This window comes from Sorex araneus, chromosome 2 (assembly GCF_027595985.1).
Source record: "Sorex araneus isolate mSorAra2 chromosome 2, mSorAra2.pri, whole genome shotgun sequence".
Classification (NCBI taxonomy): Eukaryota; Metazoa; Chordata; class Mammalia; order Eulipotyphla; family Soricidae; genus Sorex; species Sorex araneus.
Window position 1 is genome coordinate 165,830,673 of NC_073303.1, and position 20,243 is coordinate 165,850,915.

Sequence of the window (20,243 nt, forward strand, 5' to 3'; positions counted from 1 at the left end):
CCTATCTTCTGAAAGGCAGCAATTAGTAATGGATAGGTAGCAGATCTGAGTATCACCAGTCATTTTTTTATGTTGTGAATTTTATTACAAAAAGATATATTGTGCTTCTTTTTTTTTTCTTTTTGGGTCACACCTGGCAATGCACAGGGGTCATTCCTGGCTCATGCACTCAGGAATTACCCCTGGCGGGGCTCAGGGGACCATATGGGATGCTGGGATTCGAACCCGGGTCGGCCGCGTGCAAGGCAAACGCCCTACCCGCTGTGCTATCGCTCCAGCCCCTATATTGTGCTTCTTTATCCAAGCTTCAATATTTCTCTTTAGCAATGATCATAGGACTTCTTAGTATTATTTTATTTATCTTTTATTTGTTTTTATTTGTTACTTATATTTCTGTTAACCTGCATAATGTTGTCACAGCATTGGACCCCTTAAACATATACTAATTTTTTTCTGTAAACCAATGTGAACTCAATGAAAAGTTTAGAGGACTAGGAGATATTTCAAAGATCAGGAGCAACTCTTTTGCACACAGGCGCTCCAGGATTGATCCCCAGCACTTCAGGGTCCCCCAAGTACTGCCCGGAGAAAAATCCCCAAGGACCTTATTTATCCACTCATCTGTCATTGGTCATGGGGTGTAGTTTCCAAATCATGTCTATTATAAGTAGCACTGCAGTGAACATAGGAGCACATGTATCTTCTCAGATTAATGTATTTGTTTTCATTTGCTATATACCTAGAAATAGAATTGTTGAATCACATGATAATTTTTCAGTTTTGAAGATCTCCACACTACTTTTCATGCAAGCTGAGTTAGTTTACAATCTCACCAACATTATATGAGACTTTTTGGTCCATGTTCACACCAGCACTTGTTGTTCTGGTCTTTTTTTGATGTTATAACAGGTGTGTGGTAATATATCTTTATTGCTTTGATTTTCATTTCCCAATAATCCATGATGACAAACATTTTTTCATGTTTCTGTTAGCCATGTGTATGTTTTCTTTGAAGAACTATTTCTCCCCAGTTTTTTGATGGTGTTGTTTAGTTTTTATTGGTGTTTGGTTTAGTGAGTGCTTTATAGATATTGAATATTGAACTTCTTTATTAGAGGTGTGGTATTTGAATATTTTTTTCTTACTCAGTAGTTTTGTCTCTGTTTTAATGAAAGTTTTTTATGCAGTGCAGAAATCTTTAAGTTCAATTTAATGCTATTTATTTATTTGTACTATACCTTTTCTTGCCAATGGAATTGAAATGTTGAAGACACCACTGAAACCAGTACCATAAAGTGTTTTTTAACCTATGTTTCTTTTGATATATTTACATTTTATGTCTAAGTCTTCAGTATATCTTGAGCAACTTTTGTGCATGATGTGAGGGAGTGATTCAATTTCATTCTTTTGCATGTGGCTAAACAATTTTCTTGACATCATTTGTGTCTTTCATTTTGTGCTCTTATCTCCTTTGTTATAACTTAACTAATTATATTTACTTCTGGACTCTCACTTCTGTTCCATTGATTGACCTGTAAACTTTTATTCCAATGCTATAGTTTTTTTGTTATGTTACTTTGTAATTTAAAGTTAGGGAAAAAATTCATCCCATCTCATTTTCCCCAAAGATTGATTTAGCTATTTAGGGGGTTAGTAGTTTCGTACAAACTTCAGTATATATAAAAAAAAAACATTAAAAAAAACTTCAGTAGTAGTTGCTCCCTGTCCTTGCAAAATGCTATTGGGGTATTGATAGCAATTGCAATTTCTAGCACTGTCGCACTGTCATCCCGTTGTTCCTCAATTTGCTCGAGTGGGCACCAGTAACATCTCCATCGTGAGACTTCTTGTTAGTGCTTTTGGCATATCGAATATGCCACAGGTAGCTTGGCAGGCTCTGTCGTGAGGGCAGGATACTCTTGCCGAGCTCTTTGAGAGGTACAGAGGAATCCAACCCAGGTCGTTGCGCAAGGCAAATGCCCTACCCGCTGTGCAATAATCTGCATAAACCTTTTTGCAGGATATTATTTTATTTTATTCTATTCTATTTTATTTATAGGTTTTTGGGCGACACCTGATGGTTCTCAGGTCTTACTTCTGACTCTTTTTTTTGGGGGGGGCACATCCAGCAATGCACAGGGGTCACTCCTGGCTCATGCACTCAGGAATCACCCCCTGCGGTGCTCAGGGGACCATATGGGATGCTGGGATTTGAACCCGGGTCGGCCTCGTGCAAGGCAAACGCCCTACCTGTTGTGCTATCACTCCAGCCCCTTACTTCTGACTCTTTACTTATGGTAACTCCTGGAAGTTGCCATGTGTGGTACTGTATGGGGCGTCAAAGATCAAACCCCAGCTGGCTTTGTGCAGAGCTCGCGCTTTAGCTGCTCTTCTATCTCTCAGGCCCTGGATGATCATTTTAATAAGACTAATTCACCCCATTAGCTAAAATAGTTTTCAGTTTTCTTGTGTCCATTCATTTCAATAGTGACTTAAAGTCTTAAAGACATTGCATGTTGATATCTTCTTTGTTGATTCTTCTGTATTTAAAAAAAATTGGAAGCAATTTTAAATGTGATTATTCTTTCTCTTTTAGTTTATTGTATGCATAAATAAACATTTTTATAGCTTTCTACTTTACTTTATTACTTATTGTTTCCAATAGTTGTATTTGTAATGTTTTAAAGTGTTTTCCATATATATGGAAATATAACATATAATATATATTTATGTAATATATATAATATCTGCGTGCCCGCTCGAGCAAATCAATAAACAATGGAATAATGAGACGACAGTGCTACATAATATCTGCAAATAGTCATTATTTCACTTTTCTTTGCCTATTTGTATACTTTTTATTTCTTACCTAATTATTCTGTCTATGCTTCAAACACTAGGTGGAATAATATTGAGTGAATATCTTTTTTCTTTTGCTTGATTGTTGTGAAAAAAATTTTCTTTTCTCTTTTTTTCATTGAGAATGTTAGCTGTGGGTTTGTCATGGCCTTTATTCTGTTAATACAAATTTCTTCTGTTCCTATATGATTGAGTTTTTCATAAATGTAGATGTTGAATCTTTTTAAAATATTTCTCTGCATCTTTTTTGTGATGTTAAATTTTCTTTTTGTTTTTGTGGAATATCATAATAACTGATATGCATATTTTGAGTCATCCTCATATTCCTGTAATAAATCTTCTTGCTTATAATATAGAATCCTCGTTGGGGGTATTGGTGAATAAACTCAAGGTCTTATACATACAAAGACAAGTGTTCTACCACTGAGTTATATTCCTGGCCCCAAAGCTCTTAATGTTTTGTTGGATTTCATTAGCTAAGATTTTGTTGAGGAATTTTGCATCCATATTTACCAAATTGTTTGTCTATAATTTTTTATTTTAGGAATATTCCCATCAACTTTTGGCATTAAGGTAATATTTGCCTCATATAGATAATTAGTAAGAAGTCCTGTTTCTTCAGTTTTATGCAAATGCTTAAGTAGAATAATGGGTTCTATTTGAATATTGGTAGAACTCATAAGCAAAACCCACCTGGACCTGGGATTCAATGTTCTTGCTTGAAATTGGCCTACATGTATATGTTTTCTATTTTCTCCTTATTTAAACTTTGAGTTTCTCAGATTATCAAAAATTGTTTACTTCTAAGTTCTACAATATAATGCCTTAAAACTGTTCAGAGTACATTTGTGATTTCTTTTTTTTTTTGTATTTATGTGGTGTTTGTAACTTTTCCTTGTGATTTCAAATCCTTTTTATTGGGTGTTTCTCTTATTTGCTAGTGAGACTAGATAAGAAGTTTTCAAGTTTGTTTATCTTCTGAGGAACCATTTTTTGGTTTTGTTGGTCCTTCATATCTTTTTTAGTTCTATTTTATTTTTTATCTAATTTTTATTATTTCCTTTCTTCCACTGAATTTAAATTTCACCTATAATTCTTTTCTAGTTCTTTGAAATGCATAGTCACATTGCTTTAGTGAGATTTTCCTTCTGTTATTTTATTTTAGTTTTTTGCAGTGGTGCTCCCGAACATATGGGACTCAGAGACAAATTCTCATCATGCTTGGTTGGCTTGGCAGTTCAGTCCTGATGGTTCAATGCTAATATCTAACAATGTGATGTTGCTTGGGGCCAAAGGTGTTAGGGTCACCAGTGCTAAGCCACTGGTACTTAGGAGCCCACAAGGCTATACCCATTTATGACCAACAGGCTTTGTGATGTTGGTATTGACTCAGGTTTTACAAATGCAAGATATAAACTCAGCCCTCTGAGCTCTCTTTATAGCCATGAATAGATTTTTCTTGTTTCTTTATGTAAGCCTAATTCTATTAACTTATTTCCCTCTTGGTATTTGATATTTTTATTTCCCATAGTTTTGTGGCTTGTGCATTTATTTTCAGTTGTGTCGAGGATTAAATTTTTTTTCTTTCTGGTCCAATAACTTTTTCAGTTATGTGTTGCTTAGTCTCAAAATGCTTGATTTTTTTTCCAGAGTTTTTTTTCATGGTAGTTTGCTAATATTGTTCCATTGTGTTATGAACAGATACTTGGTATGACTAATATTTTTATGACTGTATTGGCACTTGTTTTGTGTTTCAACTTGTAGTCTATCTTTGTTCCATATACACTAGAAAGGAACCTATATATTTGAATTTTGGGATTGGAGAATCTACACTTGTTTTGTAAAACCCAACTTGTCCAACTCCTCATTGAGGCTGTTGTTTCCTTGTTGATTTTATGTCTGTTGACCTGTTCATTAGTCTGAGTGGATTGATCATATATCTTGCTACAAATGTATTGCTGTTGAAGTCTCTCATTAGTCTTTATTTCTGTTATTTGCTGCTTTATATATTACATATTTGGTATATTTTTTGGTGTATATATATTAAGTGTCAAGATATATATGACCTCTTTCCTTACTCATTATATAATTTCCATCTCTTTTCACTCATTAGGACTGGAGCAATAGCACAGTGGGTAGGGTGTTTACCTTGCATGTGGTTAACCCGAGTTCATGAGAGTCATATCTTCTTTTAGGATTCTTTCTTTATCTCTGATTTTTTGTATACTTCTATTTGGACTGTGTTGTTTATAACTCTTTCAACTTCCAGTATCTACTGCCTTCAACTTGGGAAATTCTTTTGCCATTATTTCTTCAAAGAAACATTCTGCCTCCTTCTCTCATCCCTTTCCGGAATCCCTATGAGGCAAATGTTGTTCATCTTGGTCCTATCTCACCTTGCTCTTATGTTACAGATAGATAAATTCTCTAGTATCTTGTTTTAAAATTCCTTTTTCCCTGGTATTCTTTTTGGTTACTTTTCCTCCATAATATCTTTGAGTTCACTGTTTCAAGTGAACTTGGTTCATAGTAAACTTGGTTTATAGTAATCTTTTATTTAAACACTCCATGTAACTTTTAGTTGCACTTCTGTATTCTATTTACCCACTTCCCTCTTCTTCCATAACTTTCCCCTAACTTCTCTTTATGGAGTCCAAATTGTTGGATGCACAGGGGGTGCACACAAACTCGGTTGCGTTGCTTTCACTTTTGGGTGTGGTACTAGAGGTCACACATCTTATTGCAAATTTGTACATTTGGCCATGGTGCTTGCCAGGAGACACACACTTTAGCTTTGATGCTGGACACGTGCTAGGGGTTCCATTGTTTAGTTCTTGGTGCTTCTACACAATCTGGTTGTGTTCACTTGGAGTTGCTGTGGGTCTTCCACTCACTCTTGCCAGTGTATTGTACTGTCAGCTGTGTTGCTCACATATACTTTCATTGCAGTGCTCATCAAGGACTTCAAAGTTTAGCTTCAGTGTGTGAAACTGAAATGCCTGCCAGTATGGCAGAGATTGCAAATCCTAGTGTTTAACTGGGGTTCCCAAACAGTAGAGCAGAAGAGACCATGTTTGACATAGGTAGGAAACACTAGAGATGAACTTATGAACTTATGTTTGCAAGGCAGGGACTTTTGGCCTCTGAGTCACCCCCCCCCAGGCCCTGAGTTTCTGTCCCCTTCACCTTTATGACTTTTGTTTGAATTCTTCTCATACTTTCTGGGTCCTTGTTGAAGTTCACTTACATTGCTCTCATTTCAGTAGCATCTGTGCTTATCCTTTGAGGTTTTCATTAGGGAGTTCCTGTAGCTCTGCTATACTTGGAATTCTTTCCAGGCCCTTTTGATTTCTCATCCGTGAAGGTGCGACCCTTTGTCTCTTCATAGATGATGCTATAAGAAGATTTGATTAGAGGGTCCATGTTCAAACAAGTCTTGCCAGTTCTAGGTGTTTGTGATTCCAAAGGCCAGGCAGCACTGATGACTCCAAGTTTATGTGCATGCCCTGCAGTGAGTGTGGCACTGCTCAAGTCTCCAGGGCCACTGGCATATTTGTCATAACGAGGGTCATGCAGCACATGCAGTGTTGGGGTCAAGCCGACCTGGGAATCATCTGGAGATTGAAGTTGCTTGTGTTTTGCACCATGTTTGAGTGGACCTGGTCTGCCGCTTGATCTTCCAGACTCCCACTGCTCAACAGGCAATCATGGAGAGGTGGCTAGGGAGTCCATGTCAGGAAGGGCTGTGGAGGAAGCTGGAGGCTTAGTTGTAGAAAGTGTCCTCTGGGGTTGACAGAGCAAGGAGTAGGCGGACCATAGGTCAACAAAGGATGTACAGAAGACAGTGAGGCTCTTGCTAACCAGTGGCTTTTTTAGTAGCAGTAAAATGGGGACTGAGATTTGTCTGCTGGGTCTAAGAAATTTTGATAAGTTATCTCTCAGGCCCCAGCTGGCAAAATGCTGACTAATATGACACTCATAGGTGACTCTGACTCCCCTTTTTCAACTCTAAAATTTGTCTCTCAGTAGATGGTTGTAAGTAGCACTGTAGCACTGTCATCTCGTTGTTCATCGATTTCCTTGAGCAGGCATCAGTAACGTCTCCATCGTGAGACTTGTCGTTACTGTTTTTGGCATATTGAATACACCACGGGTAGCTTGCCAGGCTCTGCCATGCGGGTGGGAAACTCTCGGTAGCTTGTCAGGCTCTACAAGAGGGGCGGAGAAATCGAGTCTGGGTCAGCTGCATGCAAGGCAGACGTCCTACTCGCTGTGCTATCACTCCAGTCCTCTCTTCTTTAATTTTATTTATTTATTCATTCATTCAATTTTTTATTTTATTGAATCACTGTGAGATAGAGCACTACAAAGCTGTTTATGATTGGTTTCAGTATTACAGTGTTCCAACATCCATCCCTCCACCAGTGTAATTTCCCAGCACCATTGTCCCCGGTTTTCCTCCCACCTCTCCAAGCCACCCCTCCCACCTCCAGCTGCCTCTATAGCAGGCAGCTCTCTTCTCTCTCTGTCTCTGTCTCTCTCTCACTTTCTCTTCCTCTCACTCATTTTAGGCATTTTAGTTTGCAATACAGATGCTGAAAGGTTATCATGTATTTCCTTTACTTACTTTCAACACTCAGTTCTTGTCCAGAGTGATCATTTCCAACTAATGTTGTCATAATGACCCCTCCTCTATTCCTCTCTTAATTACCCTCCACTGCCCGTAATCTTGTGCAATTTCCAGTCATTGACCAGTACTTCTGACCCATTTTCCCTGGCCTAGGATATTAGTTTCATACTTTTTTTTATATATCCCACAAATGAATGCAGTCATTCTATATCCATCCCTTTCCTCTGACTCATTTCACTCAGTATGATACTCTCCAAGTCCATCCATTTATAGGCAAATTTTTTGACCATATTTTTCCTAATAGCTGCGAGGTATTCCATTGTGTAGATGTACTATAGTTTCTTTATCTACTGGTTTGTTCTCAGGCAAAGGTGAAGGGGACAGAAACTCAGGGCCTGGGGGGGGGGGGGGTGACTCAGAGGCCAAAAGTCCCTGCTTTGCAAACATAAGTTCATAAGTTCATCTCAGATATTTCCATATTCTGCCTATTGTGAATAGTGCTGCAGTGAACATAAAAGTTCAATGGTGTTCCTGCTGTCTGTTTTTTGGACCCCCATGTATAGACCCAGAAGTGGTATTTCTGGGTCAAATGGGATCTTCATTTCTAGTTTTTTTTTTTTTTTTTTTTTTTTTTTTGCTTTTTGGGTCACACCTGGTGATGCACGATGCACAGGGGTTACTCCTTGCTCTGCACTCAGGAATCACTCCCGGTGATGCTCAGGGGGCCATATGGGATGCTGCGATTTGAACCCGGGTCGGCTGCGTGCAAACGCCCTACCCGCTGTGCTATCACTCCAGCCCCTTCATTTCTAGTTTTTTGAGGAATGTCCATATTGTTTTCCAAAAAGGCTGGGCCAGAAATGAATGAGGGTCCCTTCTCCCCATATCCACTCTAACACTGATTTTTCTTATTCGTTTGGATGTGTGCCAGTCTCTATGATGTGAGATAATATCTCATTGTTGTTTTGATTTGCCTTTCCCTGATTATTGATGATGTATTCTGCTCTTATGTTATACCTTTGTAGAGGAAGAAGTAAAGTTTGTGCACTGATTATAAATTTGGGGTGTGAGTGTTCTGTGTAACCCACTCCCTATTTATTACCTGGGGCAAAGTGCCACCTCTTAGACATTTCTTGCTTGCTGCAGCTTTTTCCTTGTGGTGAGTGTCCTGTAGTGAGAGCATCTCTATCTCGAATCCATCTGAAAACTTATTCTGTCTCTTTGCTGTGAAATTAATCTGGTTTCAGGTTGTTTTCTGTGTAGTCACACAAGTTTTGATATACATTTACCTTTATCTCGGAAGGGTACAAATACAGGTTCTCAAATTCAGCCACTCCCTGTATTTTATTTTATTTTACTTTTTAATTTGAAAAAGTTGCTTGTAAATTCTCGGTATCATGTCTATCTATTCTTTATGATGCTATTTTTTCCCCTTAAATCTGTTGCTCAGTGTTGAATTTTTTTTGTTATTTGTTGTTATTCCTTCCAACTTTTAAAAACGTTAGGAGAGTTGAAGTTGCCATTTTCTTTTCTCTTTGCTTCCTGTACTTTACGCTCTTATAAGGTCTTTTTTTTCCCCCTCTGCTGATTTATACTCCTATGTTGCTCTTTTCTCGTAGAGTCATGGAAGTTTATCATTAGCATTGAGAAAGTTCATTACTCTAGCTTAAAAGATGGTGTAGCTATGACTTTTGACAATTATTTCAGCATAATCCTTTTTATCCAATGTAGTCATAAAAAAGTAAACTTTAAGTATTGTTTGGTAGTTTGAGCTTAAGCATGAACTTGAATAATTTGTGTAGATCTTTGTACAAGTGCTGTAGTGCACAATAATTCTACTCAGTTATTAACCAAGGTGCACATATATGTATTTTTTCCTCATTTAAATGATACTGTTTTAAATTTCCATACTTTAAAAGTAAGTTATATTTAATCCAATATGCAATGGATTTTGTTATTTTATTTGGATTGGATTTTGTTATTTTATTATTTATTATTATTTAATAATTATTTTATCATGTTTATTACTTTGTTATTGTATTTTATCATTTTATTTATAAAATATGTTACTTTATTAAATAATTCTCATTGTTTAATAAAAATTCTCATTGTTTACATGGGCGTGGAGTGATAGTACAGCAGGTAGGGCGTTGACCGACCCGGGTTCTATTCTTCCGCCTCTCTTGGAGAGCCTGACAAGCTACCAAGAGTATCTCGCCTGCATGGCAGAGCCTGGCATGTTACCCGTGCGTATTCAACATGCCAAAAGCAGTAAAAAGTCCCACAATGGAGACAGTACTGGTGCCCGCTCAAGCAAATCGATGAGCCATGGGGATGACAGTGATACAGTGATACACGGTTTAATAAAATAGCATCCTAATTAAAATAATAATGTATTTGTTCATATTAATTTTATTTTTACTTCAGTTTTATCCAGGCAAGATGCTTCCCAAGTCCTAGTTAGGAAACGCCGTGGAAACTCTGGGGTTGAAGAATTCAAAAAGGGTAACCTTGAAAGAGAATGCATTGAAGAAATTTGCAATAAAGAAGAAGCCAGGGAAATCTTTGAAAACGATCCCGAAACAGTAAGAATTTATGGGAACTATTAACATACCTAAACAGCTTGAGTCTGTGTTCTATTCTATTCTGTCTGTTTTACAGTTAAATTGTGTGTATCTCCTTCCAGTTGTAATCACTGAAGCATTTTAGGAGGAAGTAACTTCAAAGGAAGGTGGACTTGTTAGGAAAACATTGTTGCCAAAGGCAGTATATTCTGACTAGTCTATAATTTAGTTCATCCTTATCAGCAAATAGTATTTACAACATAGGTGTGTAAATAATCTCCACCAGAATTTGGTGGTTTTGGATATAAGAGGGACTCATTTCATGTACAATGTGTGTATTTGTGTGTGTGTGTGTGTGTGTGTGTGTTATTACATTGTCATTATGCTTTATTAAGGTTCTACATTGGTCAGGCAATAGAAAAAGAAACCTGCTAATCCAGTACATGGTGCATAAGTAGGTGTTTAGTGAATGCACAGTGAAGAATTCTTTTCAATGTTAGGTTTCCTGAGTATACTTTAATTTACCTCATACACCTTGAAATGTATCCATGATTATTCTATGACTTCTGGGTTAGAATTTATATTTTTAATATATCAATTTTTCCCAGTTAGTGGAAAAATGAGCTAATCAGAAAGGCCACTGAGAAATATGGATACCCCCTGGACCTCATCATTTTTTTTCTTTTTGATGCACAGGGGTGACTCCTGGCTTTGCACTCAGGAATGACTCCTGGCGGTGCTCGGTGGACCATATGGGATGCTATGAATCGATCCCGGGTCAGCCGCGTACAAGGCAAATGCCTTGCCCTCTGTGCTATCGCTCCAGCCCCTTGACCTCACTTTTAGTTTACTAATTTTCCTTGAGACTTATGCTAGTTTTAAGATGTCCTGTGCAAAGCAAGAAGCAAGTATGTAAACGGTACTTCTAAGAGTGAGGATGAGCACTACATTGAGAATTCAGTCTGATAAACCTCAAGCTACCTCAGGTATTTTCTGAGATAAACTCTAAAACCAAGAGGAAATGAGGGAGAAAGCATGACCAAATAACTCCTTTACCTTTGCCTTGGCCTCTGCGGTCATGATACTAGATGAGAGATAAGAAAGTGGGAGGCTGTTCTTTATAGAGATCTTGTCTGACTGAGTAATCATTTGGTTACTCTCTTTCTCTTTGATCCTTTTTACCTCCACCTACCTCCACCTAGGTTCAAAGGCATTCCCAAGCTAGGGATTCATTTTTAATAGTGGGTGATAGGGAGTAGGTGAAATGAACATGTTTTTCTTTCATTTTTGTTGCTTTTCAGGATAAGCTATTGACAAGGCCAAATTGCATTTCTTCTGTTTAGCAGTCTGAAGGAAACTGATATACACAATATACATACATATTTACACATTTCTTTTTTATCATGCAAACTTAAAATATCTACCAAAGTAGAGACAGTATGATAAGCCTCAACACCCTTTTTTCTAGGCCTCAACAATGGCAAACCTTCTGCCATTCTTTTTTTTTTTTTTTTTTTTTTGCCTTTTGGGTCACACCCAGTGATGCAAAGGGCTTACTCCTGGCTCATCCACTAAGGAATTATTCCTGCTCGTGCTCGGGGGACCATATGGGATGCTGGGAATCAAACCCAGGTCGGCTGTGTGTAAGGCAAACGCCCTACCTGCTGTGCTATCACTGTGCCATTCTTGATTGGCCTGTTTTTCATCCCAACTATTGCTTTTTTTTTTTTTCTAGAACATCTTAAGAAAAGTCTGCATGACTGAGACCTCATTTTTTTTTTATTACATTCATATACATTCTTGAGTATTTGTTTCTGGTACTATTTATATGTTCTAATAGTTTAGGCTTTGAGTAGCAAATGGCAATCATCACGATGAGGAGGGGAGATGGTGAAGAATGGAAATTCATGTACCTGCTTCTCCTCCTCCAATTTATTCACACTTTAGTCTCAACCATATCACATAGTACCATAAGGAATAAATGAGAGAAATGAAATAATAGAAAAAAGAAAAACCAGAGAGCTAGCACACAGGTGAAAGTGCTTGCCTTACAAGTACTGACTGTGGTTTCATCCCCTGCACCACATACAGTCCGCCGTGCACCAGCTGGATGATCCCTTAGCCCAGGGCCAGCGGTGAGCAGTGAGCACTGCAGAGTGTGACCTCTGAACAGAATCAAAAAAAGTCAAAGAAAAAATTTGTGACTGCTTCTAACTTTCTTTCCTTCTGTTTCTTTCTTCCTCTCCCTCCCTGTCTACCTCCCTCCCTCCCTCCCTCCCTCTCTTCCTTCTTTCCTTAATCCCCAGCACCACTTGTCTCCCACCCTGAATCCCTGGGTGTCCCCTGAGTATCCCTAGATGTGACCCTTGTGATCCCCAGCACTGTAGCACTGTAAGGGCCCCAGCAGCACTGATTGCTCAGGACTTCACATTGAACTCTGTGTGTTCACTGGGAATCGTCGGATGTGCTTCCCATCCCTCACGCACCACTGGGGAGGCCTCTAAATACTTCAGCAAGAAATTATTCACCAAGCTTAGAAGGTCTTTCTATCTGAGACACAATTCTACAAGTCAGTTGACAATTATTCTTGGAATTACATTGGCTCTAACATCCGGTTTTAGATTATTTCTTTCTACCTTATTAATTTTATTTAGTTCCCCTCCCTCCTTTCATCCCTCCCTCCCCCCCTCCTTTCCTCCCTCCCTCTCTCCCTCCCTCCCTCCCTCCTTCCCTCCCTGCCTCCTTTCCTTCTTTCCTTCCTCCCTCCCTTCCTTCCTTCCTTCCTTCCTTCCTTCCTTCCTTCCTTCCTTCCTTCCTTCCTTCCTTCCTTCCTTCCTTCCTTCCTTCCTTCCTTCCTCCCCTCCTTCCTTCCTTCCTTCCTTCCTTCCTTCCTTCCTTCCTTCCTTCCTTCCTTCCTTCCTTCCTTCCTTCCTTCCTTCCTTCCTTCCTTCCTCCCCCTCCCTCCTTCCTTCCTTCCCTCCTTCCTTCCTTCCCTCCTTCCTTCCTTCCTTCCTTCCTTCCTTCCTTCCTTCCTTCCTTCCTTCCTTCCTTCCTTCCTTCCTTCCTTCCTTCCTTCCTCCCTCCCTCCCTCCCTCCCTCCCTCCCTCCCTCCCCTTCCTCCCTCCAGGGATTATGCCTGGTAGTGCTGGGGGACCGTACAGGGTGCCAGAGATAGAACCCAAGTCAGCTGAGTGCAAGGCAAGCACTCTACCACCATACTACCTCACCAGCCCCTACTTTTTATTTTCTATGTATCAGTCACTTCCTATCCTTGTAAAAAATCCCGATATACACATTCCTCAGCACCATTCCATTACTTAGCTCCTATGTTGCTAAAATAGTCTTTTCTTCCATATCTTCTCGTTTTGACCTTTCACTATTGGCTCTCCTCTTGAGTTTTGTTCTGTGAAAAATAACACTGCTGTCTGAATTCCCACAGTATGAGAGTAGATCCTTGAAAACCAGTAGATAACTGTTGTGTATGTAAATCACAAGAGAAAAGAGTGGGGATTTTGATTCTATAACTGGATAAAGTTATATAATGTATCTGATCACGGTTTTGTCAGGAAATAGTTGTTTCTCATTAGCTGATCTTATGCTATTATTGCTATGCATTATATATGTATATAGTAGATATGTAGCTTCAGAAAACTTTTGTAAACTATCCTGGGAACCAGAAAATTTGTTCCTTAGTGGAAATTAGCGATTTAATTGCTTAATATTATCTTACACCTTTGCCTTTTATTGTTTTAAACAACTAACTAATTTAATTAGTTGTTTATTCCTGGTATATTTATTATAGAATAAATGTTATAATATGTAACTAGCATTTATATGTAATTCATATGCATTCTTTATGTAAAAACATTATAAAAATAAGTTTTAAGTCAATATAACAATTTATTTTTGCTAAAATATAATTCTTTTTTCTTTCTAGGATTATTTTTATCCAAACTACTTAGGTAAGTTCAAAGGAGCACACTTATATTATCTTAGAGATGGATGCAATCTTATATTTGATCCAGTCCAACCCTCTATTCCTGTATTAATTCCAGTGTAATTACAATAACCTTAGTAGTAAAATTTCTTTCTGTATGCAATTTGTTCATTATTTAAAGTTGTAGACAAATTTGGCCCAGCTCTTTAATGACCATGAGGTATCTTGACATTTAATTTTTTTTTATTCTTGTGTCCTTCTCATGAAGATTTATGGACGCAGTATATAAACGTAGTATGTGCTTCTTATACATATAATGTTGAAGATTTTTATTTTCCTTTATAATTTTGTTTTTGGCGGTGGCCACACCCAGCTGAGCTTGGGGCCACATCTGGCTCATTGATTCTGGGGCTCCAACTTGGGACACCTGCACGTGAAGAATGCACTGCCGCTCTCTAGGGTACTTCCCGTGCCTCGCAACTTTTCTCTTCTCTCCCAACCCCAGTCCTAAGATCTGGAGAGACAAATTTAAACCTCATCTTCCCTCGATTTGTTGGTTGTTTATTGTTGGACCAAACCCAGCGGTGCTCATGGCTTATTTCTAGCTCATGCTGAGAGATCACTCCTGGTGGTCTTGGGGGGTCCATTTTCAGTGCCAGGAATTCAGCCTAGGTTAGTTATGTGCAAGGCAACACACAACCTGATATTATCTCTCTGACATCCCATAGAGCTTTTTCTTATAGCAACAACATTGTACCTGACTCACATAAGCTAAAACAAAACTAGAACTCACATCTCAGAACTAAACACTGTTTAATGTTAAAGTGCAGAAGTTAGTACATCAAGATTTGCTTTCAAAGTGGAAAGAGGGGCTAAAGAGGTAGGACAGAGGTCAAGACATCACCCTTGCCTGTGGCCAACCCCAGTTCAATACCTGACACAGCATCTGGTCCCCTAAACACAGCCAGGAGCAACCCCTGAGCACACATTCAGGGTAAGCCCTAAGCATCACTGGTTGTGGCCCAACCTCTGCTCCACCAAAAAGCGTAAGGAAGATTGAACGACATAACTATCTCAACGCGAAGTAGGAATTTAAGTATTTTATAACATAAATGAGATCGTTCCTAGTCCATAAAATTTGTAGACTTGCTTTAAAATTGAAATTAGTCTGTGTTTCTTAAATTCGTGGAATGAAGGCTGTGCTTACAGGTATTAGCTCTCCAGAAGATACATACTTTTAGTCACAGATTATGTTTGAATAAAAATAATGAATATTTTAGTACAATATTTGTGTCATGGGGAAGTTCTGTAGATAAAATATATTTATTTTTCCTCTCCTTATGCCCATCAACTTCCTTTACTTAACTCTATTTAGTTTCTCTTTTGTTTTTCTTTTTTATTTTTTTGCTTTTTGGGTCACACCCACCGATGCTCAGGGGTTAACTCCCGGCTTTGCACTCAGGAATTACTCCTGGCGGTGCTTGGGGGACCATATGGGATGCCGGGGATCAAACCCGGGTCGGCTGCGTGCAAGGCAAACGCCCTACCCGCTGTGCTATCGCTCCGGCCCCCTGTTTCTTTTTTCTTTGCCTCTCTTATTTGGCAGCAAAAACCCCATCAAAAGCCCACAAAAAGCCCCGCAGATGTTAAATAAAAATAAAAACCAAACACCCAGTCAGAATATTTGTACTTTGTCCATATAAGCAAATTATTTTACTTTTCATGTTTTGTATTGCAATGAGCACTATACTTTCTGACTTTAGAGTGTTTTGGAATTTCATATAAGCATGTATATGTTTTCGGCTGGTTGGCCGCATGCAAAGCAATTACCTGCTGTGCGCTGGCTCCAGCCTCACAACCCTTAATTCTGTGACTAAGTACTAGAAGGAACAAGCATGGGGCACTATCAGACAGAATAACTGGGCCAGGGAAGTAACCCAAGTGGCTCAGCACATGCCTAGCATATGCAAGGCCCTAAGTGTCACAGGGCTTAATTAAGGACTGCATCCCCAAGGACTGGCACTGGCTGAAAATGGACCCCGTAAGTTAGAAATAAATACGTTTTAAAAATTTAATTGGAGAGTTTTATTCCAAGTCAGAGGTGCCACACATTTGAAGGCATATTGATCAGGTTTCAGAAAGGGAGCTCTGGCGAGAGGATACCTGAAGTTTAGGGTTAATAGGATCAGCTTTATTCATTTTTGGTGCTGAGAATTGAACTCATGGCCTCAGACATGTATGGCATGTGCTTCGTCACTGAGGTACAGGTAGCCCTAGCACCAGATTCAGTTACTAAAATGATTACGGAGGATAAAAATGAGCATTGTACTTGTGAGATCTGTCTGATACAAAACAGGACTCTTTCCCCTATCATGAAGCCAATTTGATTTTTGGAGGAATGCAGTATTAAGATGGTTGCTGTTTTCTAATTTGTAGCTGTGACTTTCTTTGGGCAGCACTTGCCTGCCCTGACTAATATTTCATCTTTATCCATTTGCTTGCACAGAAGAGCCTGGCAAGATCCCTGTGGTGTATTCAATATGCCAAATACATAGCAATAACAGGTCTCATTCCCCTGACCCTGAAAAGAGCCTCCAATTGTTCAGAAAAACGAGTAAGGAGAGGCTGCTAAAATCTCAGGGCTGGGATGAATGGAGATGTTACTGATGCCCGCTTGAGTAACTCGATGAACAATGGGATGACATTGATACAGTGATACATGTATATGTTTTTAGATTTTTAAAACTGCATCAAACTTACTCTAAACACAAAATATTGTTATTTTACTGACTTATTATAAAACAGAAATAGACTATTATTTGTTGTTATTTTATTTATTGGAAGGGGGTTGATACCTGACTGTACTCAGGACTTATTCCTGGCTCTGCACTCAGGGATCACTTCTGGCTGGGCTCCAGGGACCATACATGGTGCTGAGGGTTGAACTGAACCCGGATCAGCTGCATGCGAGGCAGATACTCTGTCCACTGTACTACTGCTCTAGCATAATGCTCATTTTCTGATTCACATTTTGAATTTTGATCTTTATATTTATATAGACACATGCAGTGAACTCTACTGTTGACAATAAAAAAGAAATGCTTTGCCTAAACTAAACTTTTCTGACATTTGACTTATATAGTTTGTATAGGTCAACGACTCCAATTAGGAAAAAAAAGAAACCACATTGTAATTCTGTCTGGATAAACATAACAGTACTTCTGTTAAGGACCACAGCATAAGCAGGGAGCTCCTTAATTTTTGGATAGTGTTTAGATTTAGGATTCCAGGAATTTAGAGAGTACTTCAGTCTATCTCTGAATTCCTTGTACATTTCTGAAAACATGAAATTTTGACAAAAATGGGATTGTGGATTTTATGATATCAATATGTTTTATGTAATATGGCTTTAATTGAAAAATAATAAATATGTCTGTGTCTTATGATATTGCTTGATAGAATGTGTGGTTATATCAGTGAGAGAGTTATTACTTGGGAAGTATATTAAATTTTGTGCCTAAATAGAAGTATTATTGTCCCTAAATAGAAGTAACTATTAGTATGTAGCACTTGATAAGTTGTCATAGCTTAGACTGCTGACTTAAAATTATCTCAAGTACAACAATAACATTCTTAAAATTATCTCAAGTGCAACGATAATATCCCAGACACTATTAATAACAAAATAAAATGAAAAACAAATATAAGAAATCCACAGATAGCCTGAAGGCTCAGTTGGCCTGGTATGTGTGGGAATTGAGGTACTGACCATGAAATAGCAGCAAGAACTCATATTAGAGTAATTAGGAAATGATTTAACCATTAAAATTAAGAAAAAAATTAAAATATAGTAGAATAAATAATGAAAAATAGGAAATAAGGATCTAGATGGCCAGAGCAATCTTGCAGCAGGTAGGGCCCTTGCCTTGACCATGACCAGCTCAGGTTCAATATCTGGTACCATAAATAGCCCCCTGAACCTGCCAGAAGTGATCCATGAGCACAGAGCAGGGACTATGCGCTGAGCATCACCAGTTGTGGCCTCAAAACATCCACCCCCATAAAAAAGACATACAAAAAACAGGTGAAATTCAATGTAAAATTTAAAAAAATTAAATGCAATTATAGTCTTAGTCAAGATTAGTAAATTAGGTTGACCTCTGGTGAGAACAATAGAATATCAAAGAAAAGCAAAAGAGAAAAAGATAATATAACAGAACAGAAACTAAAAAGAGGAAATGCTATCAATCTAAATATTTTGTATTTATTTCCATATGATTTGAATCAATGATTTGAACCAATGATTTGAATCACTGTACTTTACTTTTGAAAAGTTCAGCCATTACAGAAGTGAGTGGAGTATTCTGATGAACTCCCTGTCTTGGTAAACAGCTCTAATTGTTTTCAACTCATTACTAATCTTGTTTCATCCTGCTGCCATCCCTCCACACCATAGAATGTGAAACACATCCCAGGCATCATGTCATTTAACTCCCACCTATTTAGTAACAACCCTTAAAAACAAATAATTCTTTGAAAAAAAGGAAAAGGTAGCCCCAGAGGCCAGAGTGATAGTACAGTGGGTGGGGTACTTGCACTGCACATAGCCAACCCAGATTTGATCCCTCGCACCCATTTTATCCCCTGATCCCCTTCAGGAGTGATCCATGAGCACAGAACCAAAAGTAAACCTTGAGCAGCACTAGGGGTGGCACTAAAACCAAACCCAAAAAAAGCAGCTATAATCACATATTCATACCTTTTCAAAAGAAATGATGGTTTCAAATGGTTTTCATATTTCTAATTGTTTTAGAAACTTTTTAATAATTTGAATCAATATTTTAATATGGAGGCTGGAGAGATAGCACAGCAGCTAGGGCCTTTGCCTTGCACGCAGCCGACCCGGGTTGGATTCCTCCATCTCTCGGAGAGTTCGGCAAGCTACCGAGAGTATCCCACCCACACGGCAGAGCCTGGCAAGCTACCCGTGATGTATTGGATATGCCAAAAACAGTAACAACAAATCTCACAATGGAGATGTTACTGGTGCCCGCTTGAGCAAATCGATGAACAATGGGATGACAGTGATACAGTGATTCCTGTATGATAAAATAATCATAATCTATTAATCAATTATACTCATAAAACAATGAATGTAAAATATTATGAACAGCCATATGAAAATAAAATTTGAATCTTAATAACATGGTTGCATTCTTAGAAAAATATATATCTACAATTCCACAGGAAGGAATACAGAACGTTGTTACACAAATAAATACTGAACCAACTAAAACCTAAATCAAAGCCAGTTTTCATATCTCACTGAAATTTAGACCAAGATATTTCTTTCAAATTATAAAAAAAAATCAAAGAATACTGAAATTCTAAAACCATTTAGGTTTCATTATGCCCCTAGTATCTTAAGACATGGTAGTCACCATGTTTTGATATTTTTCCCTATGGGAAGGAATTCTAACCTCCCAAGGTACACGGACTATTGTGTTCCCTCTGTACCCCAAAGATGTCGATATCTTTCTGCAGAATCTGTGAATATTGTGTGGAATACAGGCTTGCAGGAATAAGTCCAGGAAATTATTCTAGGTCTGTTACTTGAATTCCCTTTAATGGTTGCACTACAGCACTGTCATCCCATTGTTCATCGATTTGCTCTAGCGGGCACCAGTAACATCTCCATTGTGAGACTTGTTGTTACTGTTTTGGGCGTATCTAATATGCCACGGGTAGCTTGCCAGGCTCTGCTGTTAGGATTGGTAGTAGTTGTTGGTATTGCTGTGAGAATGGGTCCATGATCCCAGAGTGCAAATGGCCTCTTGAAGCCCAAAAATGGCAGAAAAGGGGCCCAAGAGTAGTACATTGGGCATTTGTCTAGCATGTGGCTGACTGGGGTTTGATTTCTGGTATATCATAATGGAGCACATCCAGGTGTAAGAGTGCAGAGCCAGGAGCAACCCCTGAACATCACTGGTGTAGTCCCCTCACACACACAAAAATAATTTAAAAGGCAGAAAACATAGATTTTCCACAATGCCTTCAAAAAGACTAATGCTCTTCTGACATCTCAATTTTAGATATCAATATAAACATATTGATGTAACAATAGCAATAGAGCATCTTTTGGTTCTTTTTGGTCACTGTGATTGTGGTAACTTTTAACAGCATTTTAGGACTAATACACAAATAAGCCTTTCAGTAATAAATTGAGCATTCTAATACACTAATAGAATGAATA

The 20,243-nt window shown here is 38.4% G+C and overlaps 1 protein-coding gene across 1 annotated transcript in view; it reads left to right on the top strand.

The window, feature by feature from the left end:
* Window positions 1-20,243, top strand: part of PROS1 (protein S) — a 90,916-nt gene that overhangs the window by 15,079 nt on the left and 55,594 nt on the right. Inside the window, exons 2-3 of the mRNA XM_055126890.1 lie at window positions 9,917-10,074; window positions 13,991-14,015. Coding sequence (XP_054982865.1) covers window positions 9,917-10,074; window positions 13,991-14,015 — 183 coding nt within the window. The remainder of the gene's footprint in view (window positions 1-9,916; window positions 10,075-13,990; window positions 14,016-20,243) is intronic.